Raw genomic sequence first — 25,436 nt, forward strand, 5'->3', positions numbered from 1 at the left:
CGCTGCATTGTGTCTGACAAATCACACAAGAAAGAGCTCCAAAGGAGAAGTTTACCTTTAGCAACAAGTTACATGTTATAGCTGCATCATTTATACACAGGGAACTATAAACAAATAACTACTATAAATTAATAACCAAGTCCCATCTGCCACTGCAGCAGATGGACTTGTAGTCCTCAATGGACTATGAATGCATTGATCAGCACCCTCGTAGTCCATTGCAACTTCCTGCAGCTCAGCACCCTCGTAGTCCATTGCAACTTCCTGCAGCTCGGCACCCTCGTAGTCCATTGCAACTTCCTGCAGCTCGGCACCCTCGTAGTCCATTGCAACTTCCTGCAGCTCAGCACCCTCGTAGTCCAATGCAACTTCCTGCAGCTCAGCACCCTCGTAGTCCAATGCAACTTCCTGCAGCTCAGCAACCTCGTAGTCCATTGCAACTTCCTGCAGCTCAGCTGATCAGCACCCTCAGTCCATTGCAACTTCCTGCAGCTCAGCACCCTCGTAGTCCATTGCAACTTCCTGCAGCTCGGCACCCTCGTAGTCCAATGCAACTTCCTGCAGCTCGGCACCCTCGTAGTCCAATGCAACTTCCTGCAGCTCGGCACCCTCGACGTCCAATGCAACTTCCTGCAGCTCAGCACCCTCGTAGTCCAATGCAACTTCCTGCAGCTCAGCACCCTCGTAGTCCAATGCAACTTCCTGCAGCTCAGCTGATCAGCACCCTCGAAGTCCATTGCAACTTCCTGCAGCTCAGCACCCTCGTAGTCCAATGCAACTTCCTGCAGCTCAGCTGATCAGCACCCTTGTAGTCCATTGCAACTTCCTGCAGCTCAGCTGATCAGCACCCTCGTAGTCCAATGCAACTTCCTGCAGCTCAGCTGATCAGCACCCTCGTAGTCCACTGCAACTTCCTGTAGCTCAGCACCCTCGTAGTCCAACGCAACTTCCTTCAGCTCAGCTGATCAGCACCCTCGTAGTCCAATGAAGCTTCCTGCAGCTCAGCTGATCAGCACCCTTGTAGTCCATTCCAACTTCCTGCAGCTCAGCTGATCAGCACCCTCATAGTCCATTGCAACTTCCTGCAGCTCAGCACCCTCGTAGTCCATTGCAACTTCCTGCAGCTCAGCTGATCAGCACCCTCGTAGTCCAATGCAACTTCCTGCAGCTCAGCTGATCAGCACCCTCGTAGTCCACTGCAACTTCCTGTAGCTCAGCACCCTCGTAGTCCAATGCAACTTCATGCAGCTTAGCTGATCAGCACTCTCATAGTCCATTGCAACTTCCTGCAGCTCAGCATCTGTCTGCTCACACAGAGGTACAGGTAGAGAGCTGTACAGTGTATGCAGAAGCCTGACGCCTGACTCCACACCCAGTGTTCTGCTGGCTCCTGACGGAAAAAAAAAATGCACTTTTCTACTTGGGGGGAAAAAAAAAAAAATACAAAAAAAAAAGGTGAAAGGAGTCCTGGCACCTCAAAAAAACTTGCAGACAATCTTGCCCTCCACCCCATGTCATGCATGGGGAAACACTGCCCAGCTAGCCACAGGAACAACACTTTTAATAAATACACTGAAGTTCATATGCAACCAGTTGATCTTTCATATATTTCTTAAAAATACAGTACCACTTCAAAGTGCACCAGGAGGCCTGTCTGTGTGGTTCACACCACTCTTGGAGCCTGTCTGCGTGGACCGACTCTTGAGCAGGATTTTTCAAAGTTAAAGTGGTTGTGAACCGCAGACATCAAATATGACAAAGCATATCCCTCATGTACATGTCACAAACCAAAGCACTAAGTGTCATTTCTCTCTGCTGCCTCGTTCCTCTGATATCAGCATGAATTACTTTTGACAATCTTTCCTGCAACCAAGAAATAAAAGGAGACGGGGAGTGAACTCTAGCACACGCCTTTAATGGTTTTTCAGCATTTTGGAATATAGTTAGGTGTCTGCGGCCACGGTTTTTGTTTTTTGGGGGTGGGGAGGTTGCACAAGAGGATCATCTCTGTACTATTAACTCTATTACACAGCCTGTGATTGACAGCCTCAGCTCTGATCGTGTGTGCTGTGTAAAGGGGGTTGTGCCCCTTCCCTAGAATCTGAGCTCTGCCATGTGTAATTTCAGCTCTCCACCCTATGTTCTCTGAGAGCTCAGAAAAGCTTTATAAATTATAGCCTTTGAACAGATGTAGAGAAGAGAAGACTGCAGATTAACAGGAAGGATATCGCTTTGCATCCAAAAAAACTAAAGTTTGGAGATAGCCTTAACAGAGCACATTACTGCAGCTAAATCGGAAATATTTCCTGTGCAGATTGCAGGTCTCATCAGGTTGCCTTTGGCTTGGGGCAGTACATCAGCTAGAATTTTCCTGTCTATGCATTGCCCAGAGATTCCAATGTATTCAATTCATGACCGTTATTAACAGAACTAGAATCTCAGACAGGTAGCAGCTTGACTGGGACACGGGAAAAGTAGTCTGCGCCCATACAAATGTTTAACACACGCATACCAGGGCATAAGTCTGGGGGTCGTAAATGTCCCTACAGCAAGGAGATCACAGGGCCCAAAACTGCTACATCCCAAGCCGTGTGATCACATTACACTCCACACAGAAAAAGGGCTTTCATAATTCAGTATCACTTCCAGGGTATGAGAACAGTCTGTTACAAACCCTTTAACCCGTTCACTGCCAAAGCCATTTGGCACACAAAAATCATTTTAGGCCTGAAAATGACACAAAACCCCCAAACATTATATATTCTCTGAAAATAGCCTAAAGAATAAAATAGTGGTATTTTCAATTTATTTTCGTCACATGACATTACCGCAAAAGGTCTAGGGGGGAAAAACAAAAAAAAAACCCGCAAACTTTTTTTTCTTCCAGTAAAAAAAAAAAAAAAATAAAATAAAAAAATACAAACAGAACTAGTGGGTTTCTAGAGGAGTTTTTTTTAAGCTGTAAAACCACTAATGTGTAAAAAATGCAGCAAAAAACAGGAGTTTTGGGGAATTATTTGCAGCAAAAATTATTTTTGTGTGTGTAAAAAAATGCTAAAACCCGCAAACTCAAACTGCAAAAACCTTATGTTTCTAATGCGACTGTACAGCCAGCGTTATTAAAATGCCCAGTGTGCATGGAGCTTAATTCAGCAGCAATGTTTTGGGTGAAACAAAGAAGAACTGAAAGTCCTTTATGGTGATCACTATGGATTTAAAGGTGAAAAGCTGTACAACTGCCTGGAGGAGTGAAGCGGGAGGCATGATATTCCTATACATTGTGAGATTTCATGATCTTTTCCCCTTTTCAACCATACGTATTGCTTGGAATAAGATCAAAAACTTTGTGGGTTTTTATCTATTTCTGTGCTGTGCATAGACAATGCCATGGAATATTCTGTGCAAGTATGAGAAATGAAGCTCTCCATATTCTAGGAAACATGCTGTTTGGGAATTTGATTTCAAGCTCTGTGCAGAAATTTGTGAAGGGCTGTGAATGCCGGTATGATTCATTTGAGAAAAGATGCCTACAAACTACTACTGGCATGACAGCAAAGAGGTGAATTGTTATGGCAGCTCCAAAACCCACAGCTACCTGCTGAATAAAATGGAAAGGTAGACCAAGCCAGAGTACTAGGTGTCATTCTAGACTCCAATCTGTCTTTCTAGCCCCAGGTCCAATCGCCGACAAATTCATGTAGACTCCACCTCCACAACCAAAATACGTTCGTTCCTAACCCCAGAAACTACAAAGCAACTCATTCACTCCCTTTTTATATCACGACTTGACTACTGTAACTCCCTCCTACCCTGTAACTCACCGGCCTACCTCATTACAGGGTAACCCCAACTTTAGTCTATCCTGAATTCTGCGGCCAGACTCATCCACCTTACTGACCGCTCCGTATTCGCCACCCCCCTCTGCCAATCCCTCCACTGGCTTCCCATTGCCCAACGCATAAAATTCAAATTAATATTGACGTACAAAGCTGTTCATAACACTGCCCCAAACTACATCACCGACCTGATATGCATTTACCACCCAAAACGTACTCTCCGCTCCTCACAAGACCTCCTACTCTCTAGTTCCCTGGTCTCCTCCTCCCATGCCAGTCTCCAGGGGTTCCCCCATCCTCTGGAACTCATTACCCCAATCAGACTGCCACCTACCCTCCTCACCTTTAGGCGCACCCTGAAAACCCATCTCTTCAGGGAAGCCTACCCCACCCTCACCTAATTGCCGATCTCCTCCACTCTTCCTACCATTCCATCCCCCACAGCCATTTCCTCCTGTACCACTATCCCCTCCCTCCTAGATTGTAAGCTCCAAGGAGCAGGGCCCTCGAACCCCTCATGTATTGTATTGTTACTGTGCTGTCTCGTGTACGGTCTCCCATTATAATGTACAGCGCTGAGCAAACTGTTGGCGCTATATAAATACCGTATAATAATAATAATAATAGACCAGAAGGAGTGACAGACAAGTACCAATAAACTCAAATTAAACCCAGTGGAAGAGGGGGAATGATAGAACTACCTGTAATCTCGGAAGGTATATGCTGGGTGCTCCTTTGTACACATCAATGCTTCAGCATTTAAAATACAGTTATCAACATGGACAGGATGGCTGAGGTCTATTCTGTCTGCTTGTTTCTCTGCAAAATAAGAAATTCATCTGTTCAAGTCCAAGAAAATTACCTACAGTTGCTAGAAGAATTTTTTTTTTTTTTAAATGCAAAACAGGTCTATTTCATTGTACATACTATTATTGCAACATTTACTTGAAACTGAACTCCAGCCAGGTGCAAGAAGAAAAAAAAACATTAAATTGCAGCTTTGTAGTCATTAAAACATAATGAAATGTATTTTTAATGTAAGGGCAAGTACCTGAATTCAACTTTGTTTCATTCTGGGAGAGAAGCAGAACAAGAAGCATGCCGACAGGAGGATAAATCCTCACCTCACTGTGCTGCTTCTCCTTACACCAGGGGTAGGCAATCTTAAAGAGGTGGAGATCTACATGAGCATGGGAGAAGTCAAAGATCACCGGGCCCAGTGTCGCCTCCTCCCACCTGATTTAAACCACTAATTACTGTACTATCATGTTACAGTTGTGCGGAAATCATGAGTTTAAATCAGGTGGTGCGGAGGCAACATATCGCCTCTTCACCACCACTCAATCACACTTGAATCGCTTTTCAGAGGAGCAGCAGTGCCTGCAATACTTGTGAATGAGCCCTTAGTTTCATTCAGCAGTGGCACCATTAGGGCTCATTCACACAAAGTTGTGGGGGGGGGGGGGGAGGGGGTATGGTAAAACCCTGAGGTTGAGTTGTGGTTTTACCACCCCTAATGCCTACCCCCCTTTAGCTGCTGACGCAGCAGCCAAAAGGTGTATACATGCTGCAGCAGGAATTAATCCCCGTTGCTTTTTTGTGGGTGCTACCACCTGCCAAACACATCCCATTAATTAATGGTGCCACTCTGCAAGCACCCTGCAAATGTGTGCTTCTTCGGGGTCCAAGGGGTTAAAGCAGGTGGTGAGAAAGCAACAACGCTGCCTGCTTTAACCCCCTGTTTGCTGTACCGCACAAGGCACTTGCAGAGCAGCCTCATTCACTTAAATGGGTCCTGCTTGGCAGGTGCTGCACCCACAAACTATGACAGGGCATACAATTTCTGCAGTGGCATGTGTACACCCCTGGCCACTGCAGCCAAAGGGGGTGCGGTTGGGGGGGGGGTAGTGGTAAAACCACCCCACAAACTGCAAGTGAACCCTTACTGTCCTGATCCCCCTGTAAGGCTGCTTTCACACCATTGTGCTACAGTTTACTTGCACCGCAGTGCATCTGCGACTTTCCAGGATTAGCTGCGCTTTTCCATTGACTTCTATTATATCAAGCAGGTGTGGTACACTTTCTGAAACTTCTGGAGTTTAGATGCGCTGTCAGAAAGTGCACCAGACCCGCAGGATATATAATAGACGTATACGGCCAAGCACAGCAAACAGCAGGTACACTGCACTGCACCCACCGTGTGTCTAAACCGCAGCACACCAGTGTGAAAGCAGCCCTATACTATTATGCCCAGTGTATTGCTTCCCACTGACCTGAAGATCTGTTCTTTCCTGCTGCTGGCATCACTCTGGAGACCTCTAACCAGGATAAGAGGTGGAGTGCAGTTGGTGTCACTCCGCATGGGACAGGAGCCAGCAATACAGAGGAGGCATCGGCTTATGCGGCTCTTGCTCCCTACTACAGATTTAACTTTACAAGCAGTCTCTCTGCATTGCACTCTGATGCTCTGGAATGGTGGCTCAACAAACCCAGAACGTGATCTACCAGTCACCTGGACACAATCTACTGGTTGCTGACCCCCACCTTACGCAATTCAGTCGCAGCCATGACAGCCTGGGCTCCATGATGCTGGATGTCATTCAACATAAGTCTCCATTCACACTTCTGTGATTTTATTTAAAAATTGGGCAATATGTGACAATTACAGCAAGAAGATTACATTTTCTAAGGAGCCTGTTCAAACCTGTACTTTTTTCTCTTGCAAGCATCTTTGGAAAAAAATGACAGGTGCTTTTTTTCTGCACAGCAATGCATGTATAAGGCTTCATTGACTTCAGTAGCAGCACATGAATATACTACTGTACAAGTACAAACCTAGCCTGAAATGCTGAGGACATCCAATAGCAGAAAAGAAGTGCTACAGCAGACCGCTTTGGAGTGAAGATAAACATTACACCTAAAGGCATCTTTTTTATTTGAAGTATGTTGAAAGTATTATTTATAGTTCTTATGCAAAATTTATGCATGACAAATCTGTGGATAAAAAGACACAGACAACATTCCCTCCTAAAGACCTAAATAAAGCACAATTGCTGTACAGCAGTGCAAAGAAAAGAAGCTCAGCATGCCTATGTAAGAAGCACAGGTGATGAGATGTATTGATCCTCACTGACTGTACCTTCAATGGCTGTCCGGCACACTAGATGAGAATAGGAGAAGTACAGAGGGTTTTCCAGGCGGAAGTAAGACTCCACCACTCGTCTCACTTTGTCCGTGACGTTATAGTAAAGGTGCGCACTTCTTAATGGCACTTTCCCTTCTTGCCCCAGCTGAAAACAAAAAAGACAGAATTACTACATCTTGCGAAGGCTTTACAAAGACAAGAATTACAACCCAATATTTAGACTAGAATAGGTGGTTTAATGTGGAATGAGCTGATAAAGTGAAGATTTGGTATTTTTGAGGCAATGGCTAGAAATGATAAATAGTACCCATATAGTACACTGAAAATTCTGTCTTGAAAAACTGGTGTACTTCCCGTCATGCGACTATGCCTAGACACTCCTGTTCTGCAACCTCAGCTTTACATCTGCAGTGTGAATTCTAGGCCACTACTGCCTCTAATGGCTAGTGTCAGTGGATCTGTAGTGAAATTTGTTGGATGTTGCTACTTTTCTGCTTCCTCTTCTCCTTTCTGGATTGAAAGCTGTAACTGGGGACCTGTAGTGCAAGGATCACCTTGCTTTTTTTTTTTTAAAGGAAGGAGGGGGGCAGGGATCACAGTTTACACAGTATATGTCCCCTTTAATATCTTAAAGTGGTTGCAAACTTCAGACAAAATATGAACAAAGAATATCCCTCTAGAGTTTGACTTGTCTCAGTCCAGAGCACTAAGTGTCATTTCTGTATGCTGCCTCATTCCTCTGCTATCAGCATGAATTGGTTCTGACAAGTTTTCCTAACACTAAGAGAAAAATTGTGATGGGGAGGGAGCTCTAGTGCACAACCTATGATTGACAGCCTCAGCTCTGTGTGAAGGGGGGGTCCCTTCCTGCCAATCAGCTCTCAGAGCTCTTCTCAATGAGCTTTACAGAGTGTAACTTCAGCTCCCCCGCCCCCTGGTTTCTGCAAGATCAAACAAGCTTTCCAAAACTGAAATTTGGATGGATGAAGAGAATACTGCAGGTAAACCGGTACAACTTATGTAGGATTGGTTTCATCTCTGTGCATCACCAGAGGCCGGTCACTTCACTAAGTATGTCTGGGGTTGGCACTCTGCCATAGACAGTAACAGAAAGGCGATCTGCTTGTGGTTTAGAAGACAAGCAACCTTTCCATTCCATTCTACAGAGAGCTGCGTAGGTGTAGAACGCTAGTCAGCCTGCTTACAGAAGAAATTCAACTCTGTTTAGCAACTGGCAGAAGGGGTTGTACTAGTCAGTAATAGGTCTTGAGGCACATGTAGTGGAGATCCTGTTAGCATCAATTTTGGAAAACTTTTGTCATGTGTAAAAAGGACAAGCACTGCCAAAAAAATATTGCATGATCATAATAACTAAGCTGTGAATGTGTACGGCAATAATATTCAGTATTTCCATTGGCTTTAGTTTTTCCCTTTATGTACACATACGCTAAAAGATTCAGTAACAGTGACTGAAGTTGGAACAACCTATAACTTTGCCGGGGGTGCTCAATAATTTCCAGCAACTTTTTTTTTCTTTTTAACCATTTAAAACAAATGCACAAAAAGATGACCATTGTAACCGCCCCTATAATTGTCAGGCAGAGATGCCGCAATTAGACATCAGGTGACATCTGACCTTAAGCTCAAAGGGCCCAAAAGTCATTCTTCCTCAGAGCAAGTTATGCCAAGAATGCACCAAGTTCAGCCTAGGCACAGCAACTACACAGCTGATAACCAATCCAAAGGATATTGTACAATCAGATTGCATAGTCGGCCTTAGAAAAGTTTTAGACCACCCTGGTTCAATTTAAGAACACCATGCACTGAGGTGTTACCTGCAGTGACCAATCAGATTTATATTTAAACCCTGCTACAGCCATTATAAGCAACCCCTTCCATTTGTCTTGCAGTGTTTCCTATAAGGCTCATAACTACCGCAGTGCAGTTTGTGGATTGCGTTTATGAAAAGGAAGAACTTCTAGATTTAAAGGAGAAGCTCACCCCTCTTACCATGTTATACCCGTATTCAGGATGTAACGTGTCACTAACTCAGCAGCCCCCGCATTACCCAATTCCCAATTGTGATAGCGGGTATGGGAACTTCTCCTTGCACCTGCTTTCACAATTTAAAAAAGGGCACAGTCGTGCGGGCCTCTGCCCACCCACCCGTCCATGTCATTCAGTCAGAGCTCTGTGAATGTTTGAACTACAACTACCATCAGCCATTGCGGCTAACAGCTTATAACTACAAGGGTATTGGTGAGCGCTTTAGCAGTTCATTGATCTTCCCTGTCTGTATGGGAGGTAGGGGCTGACAGTTGAACTGAGAGTCTGCAGGAGCCTGAAATTGCTCCCGTGATATACTGACCATGACCGCAATGCTTTGCTAGCTGTTAAAAAAAAAAAAATTTTTTTTTTTTTTACCTGAGGAAAAACACAAAAAAATGCATTTATTATTTTATTTTAAAAAAGGTGAATTTCACCTATAATCACTCACTTTTAGAGCTTTATACACGGTTACCCCATAGAACTTCTCATTAGGAGTGTGTGGGGAGGTCGTACCTCGATAGCCATCACCTGCGGAAGCTGCAGCCTAAGAAACAAGAACAGAAATAAGATTAAAGCTGGAATATAATGTAAAGATGATAAATAGAAATAAAATAGGAGCAGGAGCTTATATTGACAAGTTAACCGCGATGTGATCTGCCAAGTGATAAATGCAGCAAAAAAATGAGGACAAGTAGATTGTCATGAGGGACCAGTAGATTGGGACCCCGATTTAGTCCCTTGGAGTTAAGTTTTTTTTTTTTGTTTTTTTTTTTCCCCTTTTTAATTTCCACGCCCTTGGATTAAGCAGTCAAAGACAGTTCTCTGTCCCCACAGAGTAGCTGGTGGAACAAGCTCCCAATCATATGACCACTGACAGTCACTCACAATGGTCACATGATTACCAATTCTTCCTGTCCCCCCAGCCATTCAGAACTTTCCAAAGAGATGCCAAGGCAGGCGGGAAGGGGTTAAAGAGCAAGTCATATTAAATAGAATGCTGTCCTTCAGTAAAAATATGTAGCATTTTGCTTCCCCGGCTTACAATTTCAAATTCGTAAGCAACAAATCTGTGCATTTCAAATGGATATAATACAAATGCAAGGGCAGAGGTTACTTTATCTTCAGGGATTTAAAAAAAATAAAATTAAAGTACAGGCATAGTTTTTTTTTTTTAATGCAAATCTCAATTTTATCAAAAAGCCAAGCTTGGTACTGCTGCCTTTTGCCCTCCCATTGGTCCATAAACATCATGGATACCCTCACTGACCTTTAGGGAGGCTTGACTTTTATAAGGAAAGTCAATATTCATATATGTGTATACACATTCATCTCTGGATTCACTCATTTTGGCATGCAGTTTTTACTCAAGATCTCTGCATTGTTTATTTCATGGCCCATCCCTTCCAGGATTAGGCCAGTCATGACTTGTCCATTCAGCCTGCTGACCACCCAAAATACTTCCAGAACATGAGGAATGGAAATTGAGAAGATTTAGATCTAAACATTAATACGATCAAAAGTCATGGGTAAAAGCTACCAATTAGTGAAAATCAAAAGTACAATTATAAACAGGTGGAGGAGAAAACTAGACGTCACAGAGGCTGAAAATGGTTTGGGAGTTTCAGACCATGCAGCAGTCTTCAAATGAGCATTCACACAACATGTCACCATCACCCTGCAGGGAGCTGTGCTTACATTGGTGAGCCGCAAAAGATCCCGACATTGATCTTCAGAGATGACCCCATCAGTCACCACCCTCTGAGATCCGTTCAGAGTCTGCGAATTCATCACAACGCTGACCTCATCAAACAGAACTGGACCACCTGTGGAAGGAGCCCTGAGGTTACACATTCTTCAAACAGAAATTCAGTTCAGCTCAGTTAAAAATTAGGAGCCTCACAAATGGCTGATCATTGATGCACCGAGGGGGGGGGGGGGGGCATTTTAATCAGGTTGTTTCTCCTCTGAGCTTAGTCAGCTAAATACATTCCAGATGCAAAAAAACAAAAAGGTGTTTCTAAAGTCTTACAATTGGTTTCTTTAGAAAGTAGCCACAGCCTTAGTAGAAAAGCCTGTCACCTGCCAGCATGCTCCAGCTGAGGAAGGACCTTTGTTTGGTGTAAAAACAGTGGCTTCTCTGCAGAGTTCCAATATGCTGAATGATGACAGACCTAAAGCTCTGCAATCAGCAAGCTTCTGTTAGCAGCTAATTTGAGGAGCTCGAACTCATCCATATTGTGTTTGGATTTAAAGCCCATAGTACTGTGCTAGAGACGGGGTAGGAGGGAACAAAAAAGCAGTGCAATGATCATGTACAAAAATCCAGAGCAACCAATCAGACCAGCATCAGAAGTGAGAGCTATGAAATATCGCAGATTGGTTTCTATGTAATCTCTTTCCTTGGCACACGGCAGCTTACCTTATTAAATACAAAGGTATACTAAGAGTAGTGAGGTTAGGGGAATCTCACCTTCTCTGACACCACGGTAATGATCCATGGATTCTTTGGTTTTTTCCTCCACCAGATTTTCAATCTCTTTCATAAGGTTTCCAATTTCCTCTGATATTCTGGCCGCTGTCTCGCGCTCCACCCTGGAAGAAAAAAAAAAAAAAAAAAAAAAAAACCCAAAAAACAAATTCAGGACACTTTACAAAGATGTGCATCAAGTGTAAAGCAAAAAGCAATATTACAATACTAAAGCAGACCTCTGGTGTTTCCACTAACTCCTGCCTGCATCTATTCCCCCCCCCCATGTATACCTTTTTTTAAGGCTGTTCTGGATGATCCAGTGCCATTGCAGGTTCTGTCCTCTTCTCATCTGGTGGCAGCAAATGGGTGGTCCTTACTCTTCTGCTGAATGGTACTTACTAATGATGTATAAACACTTGCAGACCAGTGACGTACCGTGTGTTGCTGGACTTCAAGTGGTTATACTGGAGTGATGCCTGCTAATTAGCCGCTCGATTGCTTTTACAAAGAACGGGAGGGGACGTCCCCCCTTCTCACTGCCTTCCGCCTCCTTGGGTTTTCCCGTCCCACTGGGAGACCCGAGCGACCATCCGTCACATCCGCCAGCTGTCCGGACAGCCAACAATGTTGGGATCAACTTTGCCCTGCTCTCCCTTATAGTAAACCGGAAACAATGACCTCACATCACTTTTGTTTTACTCTAAAACAAATCAGCGCCAATTTTTTTTTCTTTTTAAATAAAAGCATTCAAAAACACGTATCTTGGTGTTCTGAATGCTTTCAAGTACAGAGAAGAGATTTGGGGTCTTCTAGACCCTAGATCTCTGCATAAAGAATAACTCATGTGCCTATTGCTGCCACAAGGGATGTTTACATTCCTTGTGACAGTAATAAAAAGGAATAAAAAACAAGAATTTAAAACAGTGTCAAAATAGTAAAAAAAAATTTTTAGCGAACGCATGCACAAAGCGATCACTCCAGACATGGGAGGTATCACCACAAACGTCAGATCATGGGCAGCAATTCTAACACTAGACCTCCTCTAACTCTAAAGTGGTAACCTGTAAAAGCCTTTTCAAGCGTTGCCTATGGGTAGTAAAATTTATGTTGGTTATCGCTGTTGCACGGGCGTGCACAAATTTTAAAGCAGGATGTATCTGGTATCAATTTACATGGCGTAATATCTTTTATATGTAACAAAAAAAAAAAAAAAGTTATGTATTTTTTTGCATTAACAATTCAAAAAAAAAATTGCAAAAAACACACCATTTTATTCTCTAGGGCCTCTCGAAACTATCTTTTTACATGTAAACAAAAAAACAAAAAAAAAAAAAAAAAAGTGTCAGAAAATGGCCTGAATCTCAAGTGGATAAGCACTTATCAGTACAGTAGTGGGCAACACAATGGTTCAGCGGTTGGCACTTCAGCCTAGCAGCACTAGGGTTTGAATCCTGACTATGGCACTACCTGCCTGGAGCTTGCTTGTTCTTCCTTTGCAGGTGTCTTCCGGGAAATCCGGTTTCCTCTCACACTCCATAGAAAAGCTGGCAAGTTAATTGCCTCCCCTCTAAATTGGCCCTAGTATGTGTAAGTATGAATGCGTTAGGGACCTTAGATTGTATGCTCCTTGAGGGCAGGGACTGATGTGAATATACATTATATAAGTGCTGTGTAAATTGACAGTTCTATATAAGTACCTGAAATAAATAGTACTCTGAGCCCAGGCTGCCATGATGAAGCAACCGCAGAGGAGGTAGGTCCATGACAACCTGGGCTCAGAGAACTGGATTGAATGACGTTGGCTGTCATTCAACCTGAAAGTCTGGTGACATTGAGTGCTGGAAAAGGAATTAGTACAGGGGACAGGAATTAATTAAAAGCAATTTTTTGCTGTTAAGGATTTTTTTTTCTTTTTTTTACTTTAACATGTCTATTTTTCCCCAAAGTTCCAATTTAAATGCATACCATGTGTGCATGTTGACTTTAGAATTGATCACAACTAAACTTACTTTTGTTTTTCTCGCAGTCTCTTGGGCATTACATATTCTGGTGTCCATATGTCCTGCAAAATGCATATGTATAATAAGATCAGTGACAAACACTGTACATAGTGTTCCAGAACCTACACAATACTTGCAGAAATGGGCCGGTGTTCTAAAAAGGGAAAGGACAGAGGATACAGGGTGGGCTTCATTTAAATGAATACAATGTCTGACGAGTCAAATGGTTTGGTTCAGTCCTGCAACTAAAACTTTTGCTGGACAGCTTGGCCAGTTAGAGTAAATAACAAAAAAAAAACAAAAAAAAAAAAAACTACTGTGCAAGTGTTCCTGATGGACTGCATCAAATGTAAGTTTTTTGCCCATAGATACAATTTAAGTCCTTGGCGATAAGAGTTTCTTTTTCATGAGATAGTCCAATGCAACTTTCACACAGGGTGGATTTGATTCCCGATCAGCTCATGATTGGAGCCGAACAAGCAGATGACACATCCTTGCCCGGTTTATACAGAGCAGACATGAACAGAGCCTGTTCTGCTGTATTGATGGCCAAAGTAAAACTACTGTGCTGGCCGTTTACATCCAACTGCCCTCCAATCCGATCCGCATAGACAAAGGGGGACCTGATCGGATTGGCCATGTAAAAGGGGCCTAAAAGGATGCGGACACTATCCTCTCATCACAGAAGGCTGAGCTTTCCATACAGGAAAAGAAAAGTCTAAGAACATAAATGGTGCAATGAACAGCAATTTCTTCGGATGAATGAAAAGCATTAAATCTCCCAAAAAAGTGGCAACTAAAATTATTTGCAATGTATAAAGATCGACTGGAAAGCATTTCCGCCCCCCTCTCTCAACAAAAAACTTAAGCCTACCATTGACCACTGAAAATTTGGTCAGCTCAGTAGGAACTGGCCAAATTTCAATCCATCTATAGGCAGGCTGGTTGTACTGAAGTTAATCTATCAGCTTTAGCACAACCAGTTTTTTTCATATGATTACTGCGGCTGCCTATAGCTGGCAGCAGTAATCATTTAATTCTGATTGCAAGGAAACCGCCCACTGTCAAAATATAACAACGCACTGAAGAGGGATTCCCACATCAACACAATGTGTTGAGGAAATCGAGCAATTTTCTTCCCTTTAATGTATGGCTAAAGAAAAAAAAAAAAAAAAAAAAAAAAAAAAAAGGAAAAAACTACTTAAAGCAGAACTCCAGGAAATGCTTTCCCCCCCCCAGGCAGTGGGACTGTGCCTGCACTACATAAGTAACTTGCTTGTTTTGTCTATGAGTGAACACAGAGCTTATATTCACCTGATCCTTTGGATAATGGTGCTCCCCACATCCAGCTCCCAACTGTTCTTGCTGCCCTCACGGTCAGAGCTGGTCTATAGACATGACGTCAAACAGTCCACCGCACAAGACCTACTTGACTGCAAAGGAGAAGGGGGTGCGGGTGCAGGGAGGGTGCGGTTGGGTCAGGAATGGCAGGGACGGGTAGATTAAGTACATCTCCGATTTCCTCTCCCCAAGAGGAAAAAGAGCATAGCAGACCCACTGCATGGAGAAAAAAAAAACAAAAAAACGAACCACACCTGGAGTTCTGCTTTAATGTATTGCTAGCTTTAGGAGTCAATTTTAAAAGGACAAGTGAAGATCCCTTCCTTCAAAGTGGTTCAAAATGAACACAAGGTGAGGAAAACAGATGTCCTGGAATTTTGGGATACAATGCCAGCTACATTTTTTTTTTGTTTTAATATGAGAAAAACAACCCACAAAAGTAAGCAGTTTAACTTACAGGGTCAACGAAGGGAATTCCAAAAGTATCATAAGCAAAAAACAGCAGCTCTTTCTCCAGCAGACTTCGTTGAATGTATTTCTTTATATCCTATAGAAAAATAAATATGAAACCCTGTACTATTTTTTTTTGTTTTTTTTAATTTAAATAGACATTCATTTAAAAAAAAAAAAAAAAAAAAAAAAAAAAAAAAATACAAATATGCATAAAAGCACTACATAATACATTTTAAACAGGAGACAAAACTCCCAACAATTTTTCCCAGAAATGCCAATACATTTAAAGCAAAAGCGCGAGCCACCGCAGCTTGTGAACACAGCATGAGCATTGGTAGAAGTATTAACCCCTTTCTTTGGCTTCATGACGTAATTTGCAGCATTAACACCTTCCTGGCAGGCCTATAGCAGATTGACGGCTGGGCTGGACACTCCACTCCTTGTGACTGGGCATCATATGACATCCTATCAAAAAGGAGCCACTCGTGGCCGCAGAGCGGTGCAATCTGTCACTGGCTGTATCCACGGGATACAGTCGATGACATATCACTACACTGGCCCGTTTCCAGTCTCATGTGACCAATCACAGCAGATCACATGTCAATTGTATACAATGGATGGCTTCCTGTCATGCCATCCATTATATAAATTGTGTTAGCTGTGATTGGTCAAAGCAGTCATATGGTACAGCCAGCCAATCACAGCCCATCTGTATTATGTGATGAGCTTTGCCTAATCACAGCTAATCACAACAAAAGACTGAATGAATCAGTTTCGGTAACAATGATTGCAAATATCAATAAAATACATTGGTATTAGCAATAGTGTAAAAAAAAAAAAAAAACAACTTTCCTACAGACTAAATAATATACACTAATTTAGGGTATTTTCACCTAAAATTTATGAAGAAATGTTATTTGCAAAATTATATAACAGGAACAAAGAAATTCTTTTCGAAAAAGTTTTTTTTGTTTAATTTAGCAAAATATAAACTCAGTGGTGATTATATACCACCAAAAGAAAGCTCTATTTGTGTGAAAAAGACAAATTTTTTTTTTATGGGTAGTGTTGCATGACAACACCGAAAGCTGAAAATTGGCCTGGTATTGAAGTGGTTAAAATATGTCACTTTACAGCTCAACTCCAAAATACCATAAAAATAGGTCCTGTACTTAAATATAAGGACAGGTTCAGGTAATTGTATTTTAAAATGGTTATCTTTGTCTTCAGTAGCCTCCTGACAAGCTACATTTGAAACAGGATGAGGACGACTGCCACTACGTCCCATTGGGGCTCCAATCATTTGCACAGTCCCTGCTGAGCCAGCTAAGAATCGAACCATCTATGGCTGACTTAAGACCAAGGACTGACTGACTGCTGATCATTCACTTTATGGTCTGCTTAGTTCAGCCAGTCACAGCTCTCTGCTCCTCCAGCACTCACTGGAGCACGGGGCTGGGGAAAAGATGGACACAGCTGGCTCCGCTTCTCTCAGTTGCTTGCCGATAAGTGTATCGGGATCCTTCCAGAGCCAGGAGCGGTTCTGCAGTGTCAGCTGACAGCAGACAATAGCCCACTATAAGTGACTCTGGGATACAGTAGAAAAGAAATCAAAAGTAAAATAAGTACTGAACATGTCACCATTTTTCTCAGTAAATATATTTCTAAGTGCTCTTGTCAGTGCAAATATCAGCTGGCTCAGTCTGAACTGATGGCCTATAAAAAGAAAAAAAAAAAAAAAAAGGAAGAAGGTCTCATTACCAAGGTGTCACACAAGAAACCTCTCATGATGGGTAAAAACAATGAGCTCTCTCAAGACCTTCGCAACCTTATTGCTGCAAAACATACTAATGGCATTGGTTACAGAAGGATTTCTCAGCTTCTGAATTTTCCAGTGAGCACTGTTGGAACCATAATCCGGAAGTGGAAAGAACATAATTTCAACAAACTGGCCATGACCAGGTGCTGCTTGCAATATTTCAGACAGACTGAAAAGAATTATCAGAAGAGTTGTCCAAAAGCCAAGGACCACTTGTGGAGAGCTTCAGTAAGACCTGAAATTAGCAAGGACAATTGTTTCAAAGAAAATAAGTAATGCACTCACCCTCCATGGCCAGTATGCACGTTCACCATGCAAGACTCCATTGCTGAAGAAAAAGCATGCTGAAGCTTGTTTAAAGTTTGCTGCACAACATTTATACAAGCCTGTGAAATACTGGGAGAATATATTCTGGTCAGATGAGACCAAAAAATTGAACTCCTTGGATGCCATAATACACACCATGCTTGGAGGTCAAATGGCACTGCACATCACCCCAAAAACACCATACCAACAGTGAAGCATGGAGGTGGGAACATCATAGTGTGGGGCTGTTTTTCAGCATATGGCACTAGCAAACTTCATGTCGAAGGAAGGATGAATGGAAAAATGTGCCGAGACATTCTTGATAAAAATCTGCTGCCATCTACCAGGATGATGAAGATGAAATGAGGGGGGATATTTCAGCAAGACAATGATCCCAAACACAAAGCCAAGGAAACTCTGAATTGCTTTCAAAGAAAGAAAATAAAGCTGCTAGAATGGCTCAACCAATCACCTGACTTCAATCCAATAGAAAATCTATGGAAAGAACTAAGATCAGAGTTCATGGAAGAGGCCCACGGAACCTTCAAGATTTTGTGTGGAGGAAAGGGCCAAAATCACACCTGAGCAATGAATGCAACTATTTTCTCTATACAGGAGTCTTGATGCTGTCATTATCAACAGAGGATTTTGTACAAAGTATTAAATACATTTCAGTTAGCGTGTTCAATACTTCCTCCCTGTGTCATTCCATTTTATTACACATAATTTCTGGACTTATTGATTTGTTTTGGTTTCCTTGTATGTATGGTTTGCATGGGTTACCGACATGTGGTGAAAATGTCATTTCACTAGCACCTTTAAAAATATATTTACCTAGAAAAGGGGACATGCTCAATACTTATTTTGCCCGCTGTAAATATGCCGTATAGTTTGGCTGTAACAAAAGCCTGCCATGGCATACAATCAGGATTTTGCATCTGTCCTCTAAACTAAACTGGAAAAAAAAAAAAAAAAATGGGAGGCAAGGGACAGAATTTGTTTGCTTATTTACACACACTAATTGGAGTGCAGGGCAAGCAAACAAAATGTTTACGCAAGTAAAAGTCAGCAAAATGGCAACAAGGACACAACAAATCTGGCTGGAAATACAAACAAACAATATAGAAATGGGAGATATGGAAATCACTTTTTCAGAAAACTTACTTCTCTAGGTTGAATTAAAGCAGCCTTTTCCTCCCCCAGAACCGCGGCGTAGTACACCAAATTCTGATTCATCACCTCGTCCGCCGGATGGAACAATAGGTAGGCCTTCGTACATTCAATCGCTTTGGTATAATTATCAGCTAGGAACCAGTAAAGGGCCACAAACTGTTAGTAGTAAAAACAACAGTAATCCTAACAACATTACTGTCTGAACAAGCACAATCCATGATCGTGGAAATTATTATTCCTCCAACATTCATTTTTTTTTTTATTTTGTCTAGACTGCTGAAATGTTTACCTTTTGTCAACCCTCTGTTTACCCCGATGACCAAATGTCACCAGCTCAAAGCAAGAAGAAATTTCAAAATTTTGAGCTTTTACTAGAGATAGCGGAGACAAAATCTTCCAATGGGGACACCTGTTCCTGTGAGAACTCCCCAAGATGCGAATTCTGTTCACTTTGGAGAGATTTCATCTCATTTCCTTTAGAGTCTTCAGGGCAGGAAGTAAAGGGAAGTTACGTCAGACCGCAATTAAAAAAAAAAAAAAAAAAAAACAAAAAAACAAAAACACACCCACACACAGTTTTAACCCTTCCTGCATTTATGCAAAACAAAATCAAGACACTTCTTTCTAACTGTACATACACTACCAGAAGGACTATATACACAGGCAGGTACTCACTATCAGGCCATTTTTCAGTATTGGGATAGTTTGACAATTACTTGGTCATGCAGTAGTGTACCCAAATACATTTTATTTGATACAGACCTTTCTTCTGTTGGCACTTAGAAACCATTAGTTTATTTTTTTTAATAAAAAAAAAAAAAAGCATTTTTTGAAACCCTAAAGTACTACCTAAACTTGTTTAGGTAGAAAGCTTAGAACATAACCTAGGGAAATCAATAAAACCCTAATACTTTTCTGGCTGCAGTGATCCATTACAACTATTAGTACCTAATTCGGACGATCATTTGCAGCAGTTTCGGTATTACCAGCAAAAACAAATCCAGGTCGTTCTAACTATCACCACTTTAGGAGGTACACCCGTACACTGGATGGGAGGAGTATATGAAAAGACAAAGAGGGCACACAAGCCTAGTGCATTATCTTTAAAAATCAGATTTATTGGGCTCTGAGGAAGCCATCAACTATCCAGGAGGTCTACCGTCCCCCACCAGACTACCTTCAAGGGTCTTGGACCACACTGCATCTCGTGACATACTTTCCATTTGAATTTCTCTTGTGAGCATTTTAATTTTTATCAATAAATCTCATTTTTAAAAAAGGTAATGCATATACAGTTCTCTTTGGATTTCCCTGGTCTGTTGAGGGCAGCAAGGCTTGCCGTCCTTTCATACACACGTGGGGATATTGACATTGTGGAGCCCATTGTCCAGCACAGGAGCTCAGGCATTCCGTTGCTTTTTTTCTTCCTACTGGATGGGAGGAGCCTGATGGGAGAACTAAAAAGACTACATCCTCTGCAGGACCGCTTTAATTTTGGATTGACAGTGCATGGCAGTGGAAGCATTCAAAATCAGCTATTGGACTGAGTTGTGGCTATGGATTTGCCCACTGCCATGCACTGTCACTCAGCAGCAAGGCAGATGAGGAACTGGTCTCAGATCTCGATCAGGCCCAGTCCACCCCTACTACAAAAAAAAACGCAGCTGTGTGCTAGTCGGTGTTCCAGGCACAGAGGCCGGGGAAAACAACTGTTTTCAACAATTATTTGCCCTATTCATGTGCAATGATGTCCAAAAAAAAAAGGCAGGTCAGGCAGACATGGTGTGAATTAGCCCTCCTAAGTTATATACATGACACATTTACAAAGTGGACCTGTCACTCATTTACATTGCAAAGCAGACTTCTAATCAAAATATAATTTAACCAGCTAAGCATCAGACTTTTTTTTTTAAATTTCAGCTTGACAGCTTCCACTTTATAAATATAGTTGAGTCCGGTAGAATGGATAAACTGGGAAGCAGAAGATCCACTTACTGCTGTAGTAGGCGAACTGCAGGTAGTTGAATTGAGACGGGAGGAAATCTTCTATGGGCTTCTCTCTGCCGGGCTGTACTGCCAATTCGGAGACACAAGCTTGTCTGCAGTTCATCACCTGCACATAATGATCTGCAACACAACATGTAACATTAAATATTAAAAAGTCAAGACTAGAGGTGGAAGACACAAATGCAACATTTGTAATTATAATGTAAATGTTTTATTGCAAGAGTACATGAATTGGCTTCTTTCAATGCCCTGCATAGCAGAGCTCAGAAGGGACAGGGAGGGGCAAGCACTAGGAGCCAAACAACATTGCACATGTGCCATCAAGGAGTATGCGGAAGGAGGAGTGGAGCTGGCCAGTATGCCACTTCTTTTACGGTCACAGGCTCTGGAAATGTATTTCATCTGTGAATTTTACGGATTGTCTGGAGCTCATTTCTAACTTAATTTCCGACTTCAATACTTTTGAGTTAGAAATATATCAGTAAGCGGAAAAAAAAACGCTATTGTAGGCATTTCCACACTATTTTACTCCCAACTTTTAAAAGTTACCTTCTCACCCCAAAAAATTGGGGGGGGGGGGGGATTGGGTGGGGACAACACCAGAACACATCAAAAACATGTATGCAGAAAAACATCAAGAACACCAAAATCATGGTGTAAAATCAGCACTTTGACTATTTAGCTGAAGATATCCAACAGTAAATAAATTGGCACGCTCTTAAAGAACATAATAGATGGATATATGGAAACTATCCGCGCTTGCAAACTGATTTAAGAGGATTATTTAGAGAACAAAAAACTGAACATTATAAGCAAGTGGAGCAACAATACATCAGAACCTCCAATTAAAATAGTGTAATAAATGTTATTAATGGCTGCATTGTATGTGGGTTATTGTCAAGAAAAGCCAAGCAGGCTTAGGAGGATTAACCCGCAGCCAGGGGGAATCTAGGTAAATAGGAGCAGCGTGAAAATTCACACATTTGAAGCACCATACAGACCATAGAATGTGGAACTGAAATAAGTTAAAGGAACAGTCCAACAAGGGTTGTTTAGTTGTAATTTAAAGCAGAAGTCTAGGCAAAAACAACATCTAGAATAAATATGTGAAAAGAGACATTTTTAAACCTACCACATGAAAAAAAAAAACCCCCATACAAAAAAGTCACCTAGTTGGATGTAGCATCAAAGTTACACCGATTCAATGCTGCATCGGTCTCCCATCGACTCTATGCCAACAACCAAATGATCAAAGACCGCTGATCGCTCAGTTTTTTGGTCTGCTCTGAGCACAGAGAGGTGACTGTTGGTCACTGGCTCTCTTCTCTGACCATCCAGCGCTCACAGGAGCGCCGGATTGTGGGGGAGGTGGCTGGTCCAGGCTCTCAGCTGAGAGACAGCCAGCTGCCGGTCAGGCATCTGGGTGGATCCAGACACTGTTTGGATCCCTGCAGAGCCTGGGCCAGCTCTGTGACATCAGCCGACTTTAACACGCTGCTGGCTGAATCTGATTCACGAGTGCAGAACGAAGCTCAATCCATACTAGCATGTCCATGTAAACCCCACATAATGGCTAGTATGGATTGAGCTGTGTTAACGGCACGTGTCGGGAAAGAGCGGCTACAAAGCGCATCCACATCGCTCACAGCTTACAAGAAGAGAAAGCCACAGCACTGCTGCCCATAGTTCTGGCTGTATTGTTTTTATTCTCATGTGAGATATACAGTTGTGTTCAAAATAATAGCAGTTTGTTGAAAAAAGTGAATGAAGCTCAAAATCCTTCTAATAGCTTTTATTTCCATACACTCAACTGCATTAGGAACACTACACATTCTATTCCAAATCAAAACATGAAGAAAAATATATCAAATTTGTGTTGTTCCTCTAAAAAATTGAAGAAAAGTGAATATTAGACTGTTCAAAAAAATAGCAATGTTTGTATTCTTCTTTAAAAACTCAAACATTCACTATATAAACTGAAAAATGTTTGAAGATTTTGCTTTCCTTTGAATCACTTAATGAATATTTAGTCGTATAACCACTGTTTCTGAGAACTGCTGTACATCTGTGTTGCATGGAGTCAACCAACTTCTGGCACCTGTGAACAGGTATTCCAGCCCAGGATGATTGGACTACATTCCACAGTTCTTCTATATTTCTTGGTTTTGCCTCAGAAACTGCATTTTTGATGTCACCCCACAAGTTTTCTATTGGATTAAGTTTCGGGGATTGGGCTGGCCACTCCAAAACGTCAATCTTGTTGGTCTGGAACCAAGATGTTACACATTTACTGGTGTGTTTGGGGTCGTTGTCTTGTTGGAACCCCCATTTCAAGGGCATTTCCTCTTCAGCATAAGGCAGCATGACCTCTTCAAGTATTCTGATGTATTCAAACTGATCCATGATCCCTGGTATGCGATAAATAGGCCCAACACCGTAGTATGAGAAACATCCCCATATCATGATGCTTGCACCACCATGCTTCACTGTCTTCACAGTGTACTGTGGCTTGAATTCAGTGTTTGGGGGTCATCTGACAAACTGTCTCCGGCCACTAGACCCAAAAAGAACAATCTTACTTTCATCAGTCCACAAAATGTTGCGCCATTTCTCTTTAGGCCAGTCAATGTGCTCTTTGGCAAACTGTAACCTCTTCAGCACATGTCTTTTTTTCAACAGTGGGACTTTGCGGGGGCTTCTTGCAGATAGCTTGGCTTCACATAGGCGTCTTCTAATTGTAACAGTACTCACACGTAACTTTACACCTTCTTTGATCTTCCTGGAGCTGATTGTTGGCTGAGTCCACGCCATTTTGGCTATTCTAACCATTCGAATGGTAGTTTTTCGCTTTCTTCCACATCTTTCAGGTTTTGGTTGCCATTTTAAAGCATTTGCGATTATTTTAGCTGAGCAGCCTATCATTTTCTGCACTTCTTTATATGTTTTCCCCTCTCCAATCAACTTTTTAATCAAGGTACGCTGTTCTTCTGAACAATGTCTGGAACGACCCATTTTCCTCAGAATTTCAGAGAGAAATGCACTGTAACCAGCATGTACAACATTTGCTGCCTTCCTTCCTTAAATAAGGGCAATAATTGCCACCTGTTTTTCAAAGAATGAATGACCTCACTAATAGAACTCCACACTGCTATTATTTTGAATCAGCAGCATGCATGTCATAACTGTTGGATTTCTATTACTCTACTACAGCCGCTAGTAAATTATTTGCCATGTAGAAATATAATTTCTACCAAAAACAGTGATCAGGTTTTTGGTTTTTTTTTTAGTACACAAAAATGATTTGCCTTTCATTTCTGTTATTGGTTACGAATGGGTTGTTTCAAAAGGCGAGGGTTTACATACACTTTAATGCTTATTGGAACAGTATAATATATGCTTTTAGTTCGACTGGCATATGCCGATGTAATTGCCCCTTGTGAGGTTTAGTGGTGGGTGAGAGCTTACTGCATTTGCTTGCTGCTTATATTTGATAGAAGATAATCGCCATTTACTAAACTGGCCTCTGAACCTCCCATTTGGATTTTTTTTATGAAATGAGCAATGCATACTGTATTTTCCTGTATATTGCAAAACGTTTAAAACATTTTAAAAAAATAAATATAGACGATATAGTCTGTCCATACCAGTAATACTCTGGAATAAGTCTGCATTGTAATCCATATAATTGTAACCTTCATAGTCATAGGGTCCTTCGCAAAGACTGCGACATTCAAGGTCTGCAACAAAATATTCCTCCATGGCCTTTTCAAAGTGGACAATGGAAATGGCATACTCCTCATCTGTGTAATAGCCAACTCCTTTGCGGAACTCTTGCTGCAGACAAAAAAAAAACAATACATTGGTTATATACCTGTCAGGTCACAAGTAACAAAATGAACACCATGGGGAGGTAGACAATAAGGAATTCAAGTCTACTTTTTGTCAGCAAAAACACAGTAGGCCAATAACTAGATTAGTGTACAGCAAAAGAACATGCCAAGAATACATTTTTTTTATCCACGGCATTAAAACCTGGCCTGGTCACACATCCCAAAGCAACTGGCTCCAAACTGCAATTATGAGATATTCTAAGGCAGGGGTAGGCAAACTTCAGCCGTCCAGCTGTTGTGGAACTACAGGTCCCATGAGCCACTGCAAGAGATTGACAGCCACAAGCAATACTCCCAGAGGCATGATGGAACTTGTGGTTCCACAATACTTGGAGGGTCGAAGCTGGTCTACCCCTGTAAGACTCTAGACTCCCACCTTCAGGTTCATTACTGGTTTAGATGTACCCTGCAGTCAAGGTTATAGGATTCTTCCGCCTATCAGCTAGCAAAGTTCTTGGTAAAAACAGACGTAGGCAGGCCACTGCAACTCCATGATCAATGATGAGGTACAGTTGGCACTGCTGTATAATAAGTGGTAATATGAACACTTACAGGACACTTGTCTTTTGAACATCAATGCATATGGAGGGATTAAAGAATTGCAGTGAACATTTAGAGAAAAGGAAAAGAAAAAAAACAAACCCAACAAAGACCAAATTCAAGCAGCTCTGTATTCAATGGAAGCAAAGCCAGGACTGGATGCCCATCTCAGGTGTGCTGCATGAAAATCAGTTACAGAATATGCTGACAGTTGGAGGTAACAGTAAGGCTAGCCATACATAGATCATTTTCTTCACAATCCGCCAGTAAGCGGATCAAAAAACACAAAAAAAAAACCCAAAACAGATTCCCCCATCCACTCAAGTGAAGTGGATGGAGAAATCCTCCCTGCTGCACCATTGTATTCTGACAGTGGGAGTCCTCTGCTGTCAGAATACACTGATCAG

The 25,436-nt window shown here is 41.9% G+C and overlaps 1 protein-coding gene across 1 annotated transcript in view; it reads right to left on the bottom strand.

Annotated features, from left to right (window-relative positions):
• Nucleotides 1-25,436, bottom strand: part of P3H1 (prolyl 3-hydroxylase 1) — a 49,203-nt gene that overhangs the window by 11,819 nt on the left and 11,948 nt on the right. The window contains exons 3-12 of the mRNA XM_089659397.1: nt 24,244-24,433; nt 20,588-20,719; nt 18,584-18,723; nt 15,299-15,388; nt 13,510-13,562; nt 11,501-11,622; nt 10,726-10,853; nt 9,479-9,574; nt 6,976-7,126; nt 4,538-4,655 (exon numbers count right to left, since the gene is read on the bottom strand). Of these exons, the coding sequence (XP_089515523.1) occupies nt 4,538-4,655; nt 6,976-7,126; nt 9,479-9,574; nt 10,726-10,853; nt 11,501-11,622; nt 13,510-13,562; nt 15,299-15,388; nt 18,584-18,723; nt 20,588-20,719; nt 24,244-24,433 (1,220 nt within the window). The remainder of the gene's footprint in view (nt 1-4,537; nt 4,656-6,975; nt 7,127-9,478; nt 9,575-10,725; nt 10,854-11,500; nt 11,623-13,509; nt 13,563-15,298; nt 15,389-18,583; nt 18,724-20,587; nt 20,720-24,243; nt 24,434-25,436) is intronic.

The sequence above is a fragment of the Staurois parvus genome, unplaced genomic scaffold, assembly GCF_062004578.1.
Source record: "Staurois parvus isolate SC_StPar_1 unplaced genomic scaffold, SC_StPar_1.0 ptg001151l, whole genome shotgun sequence".
NCBI classification, from domain to species: Eukaryota; Metazoa; Chordata; class Amphibia; order Anura; family Ranidae; genus Staurois; species Staurois parvus.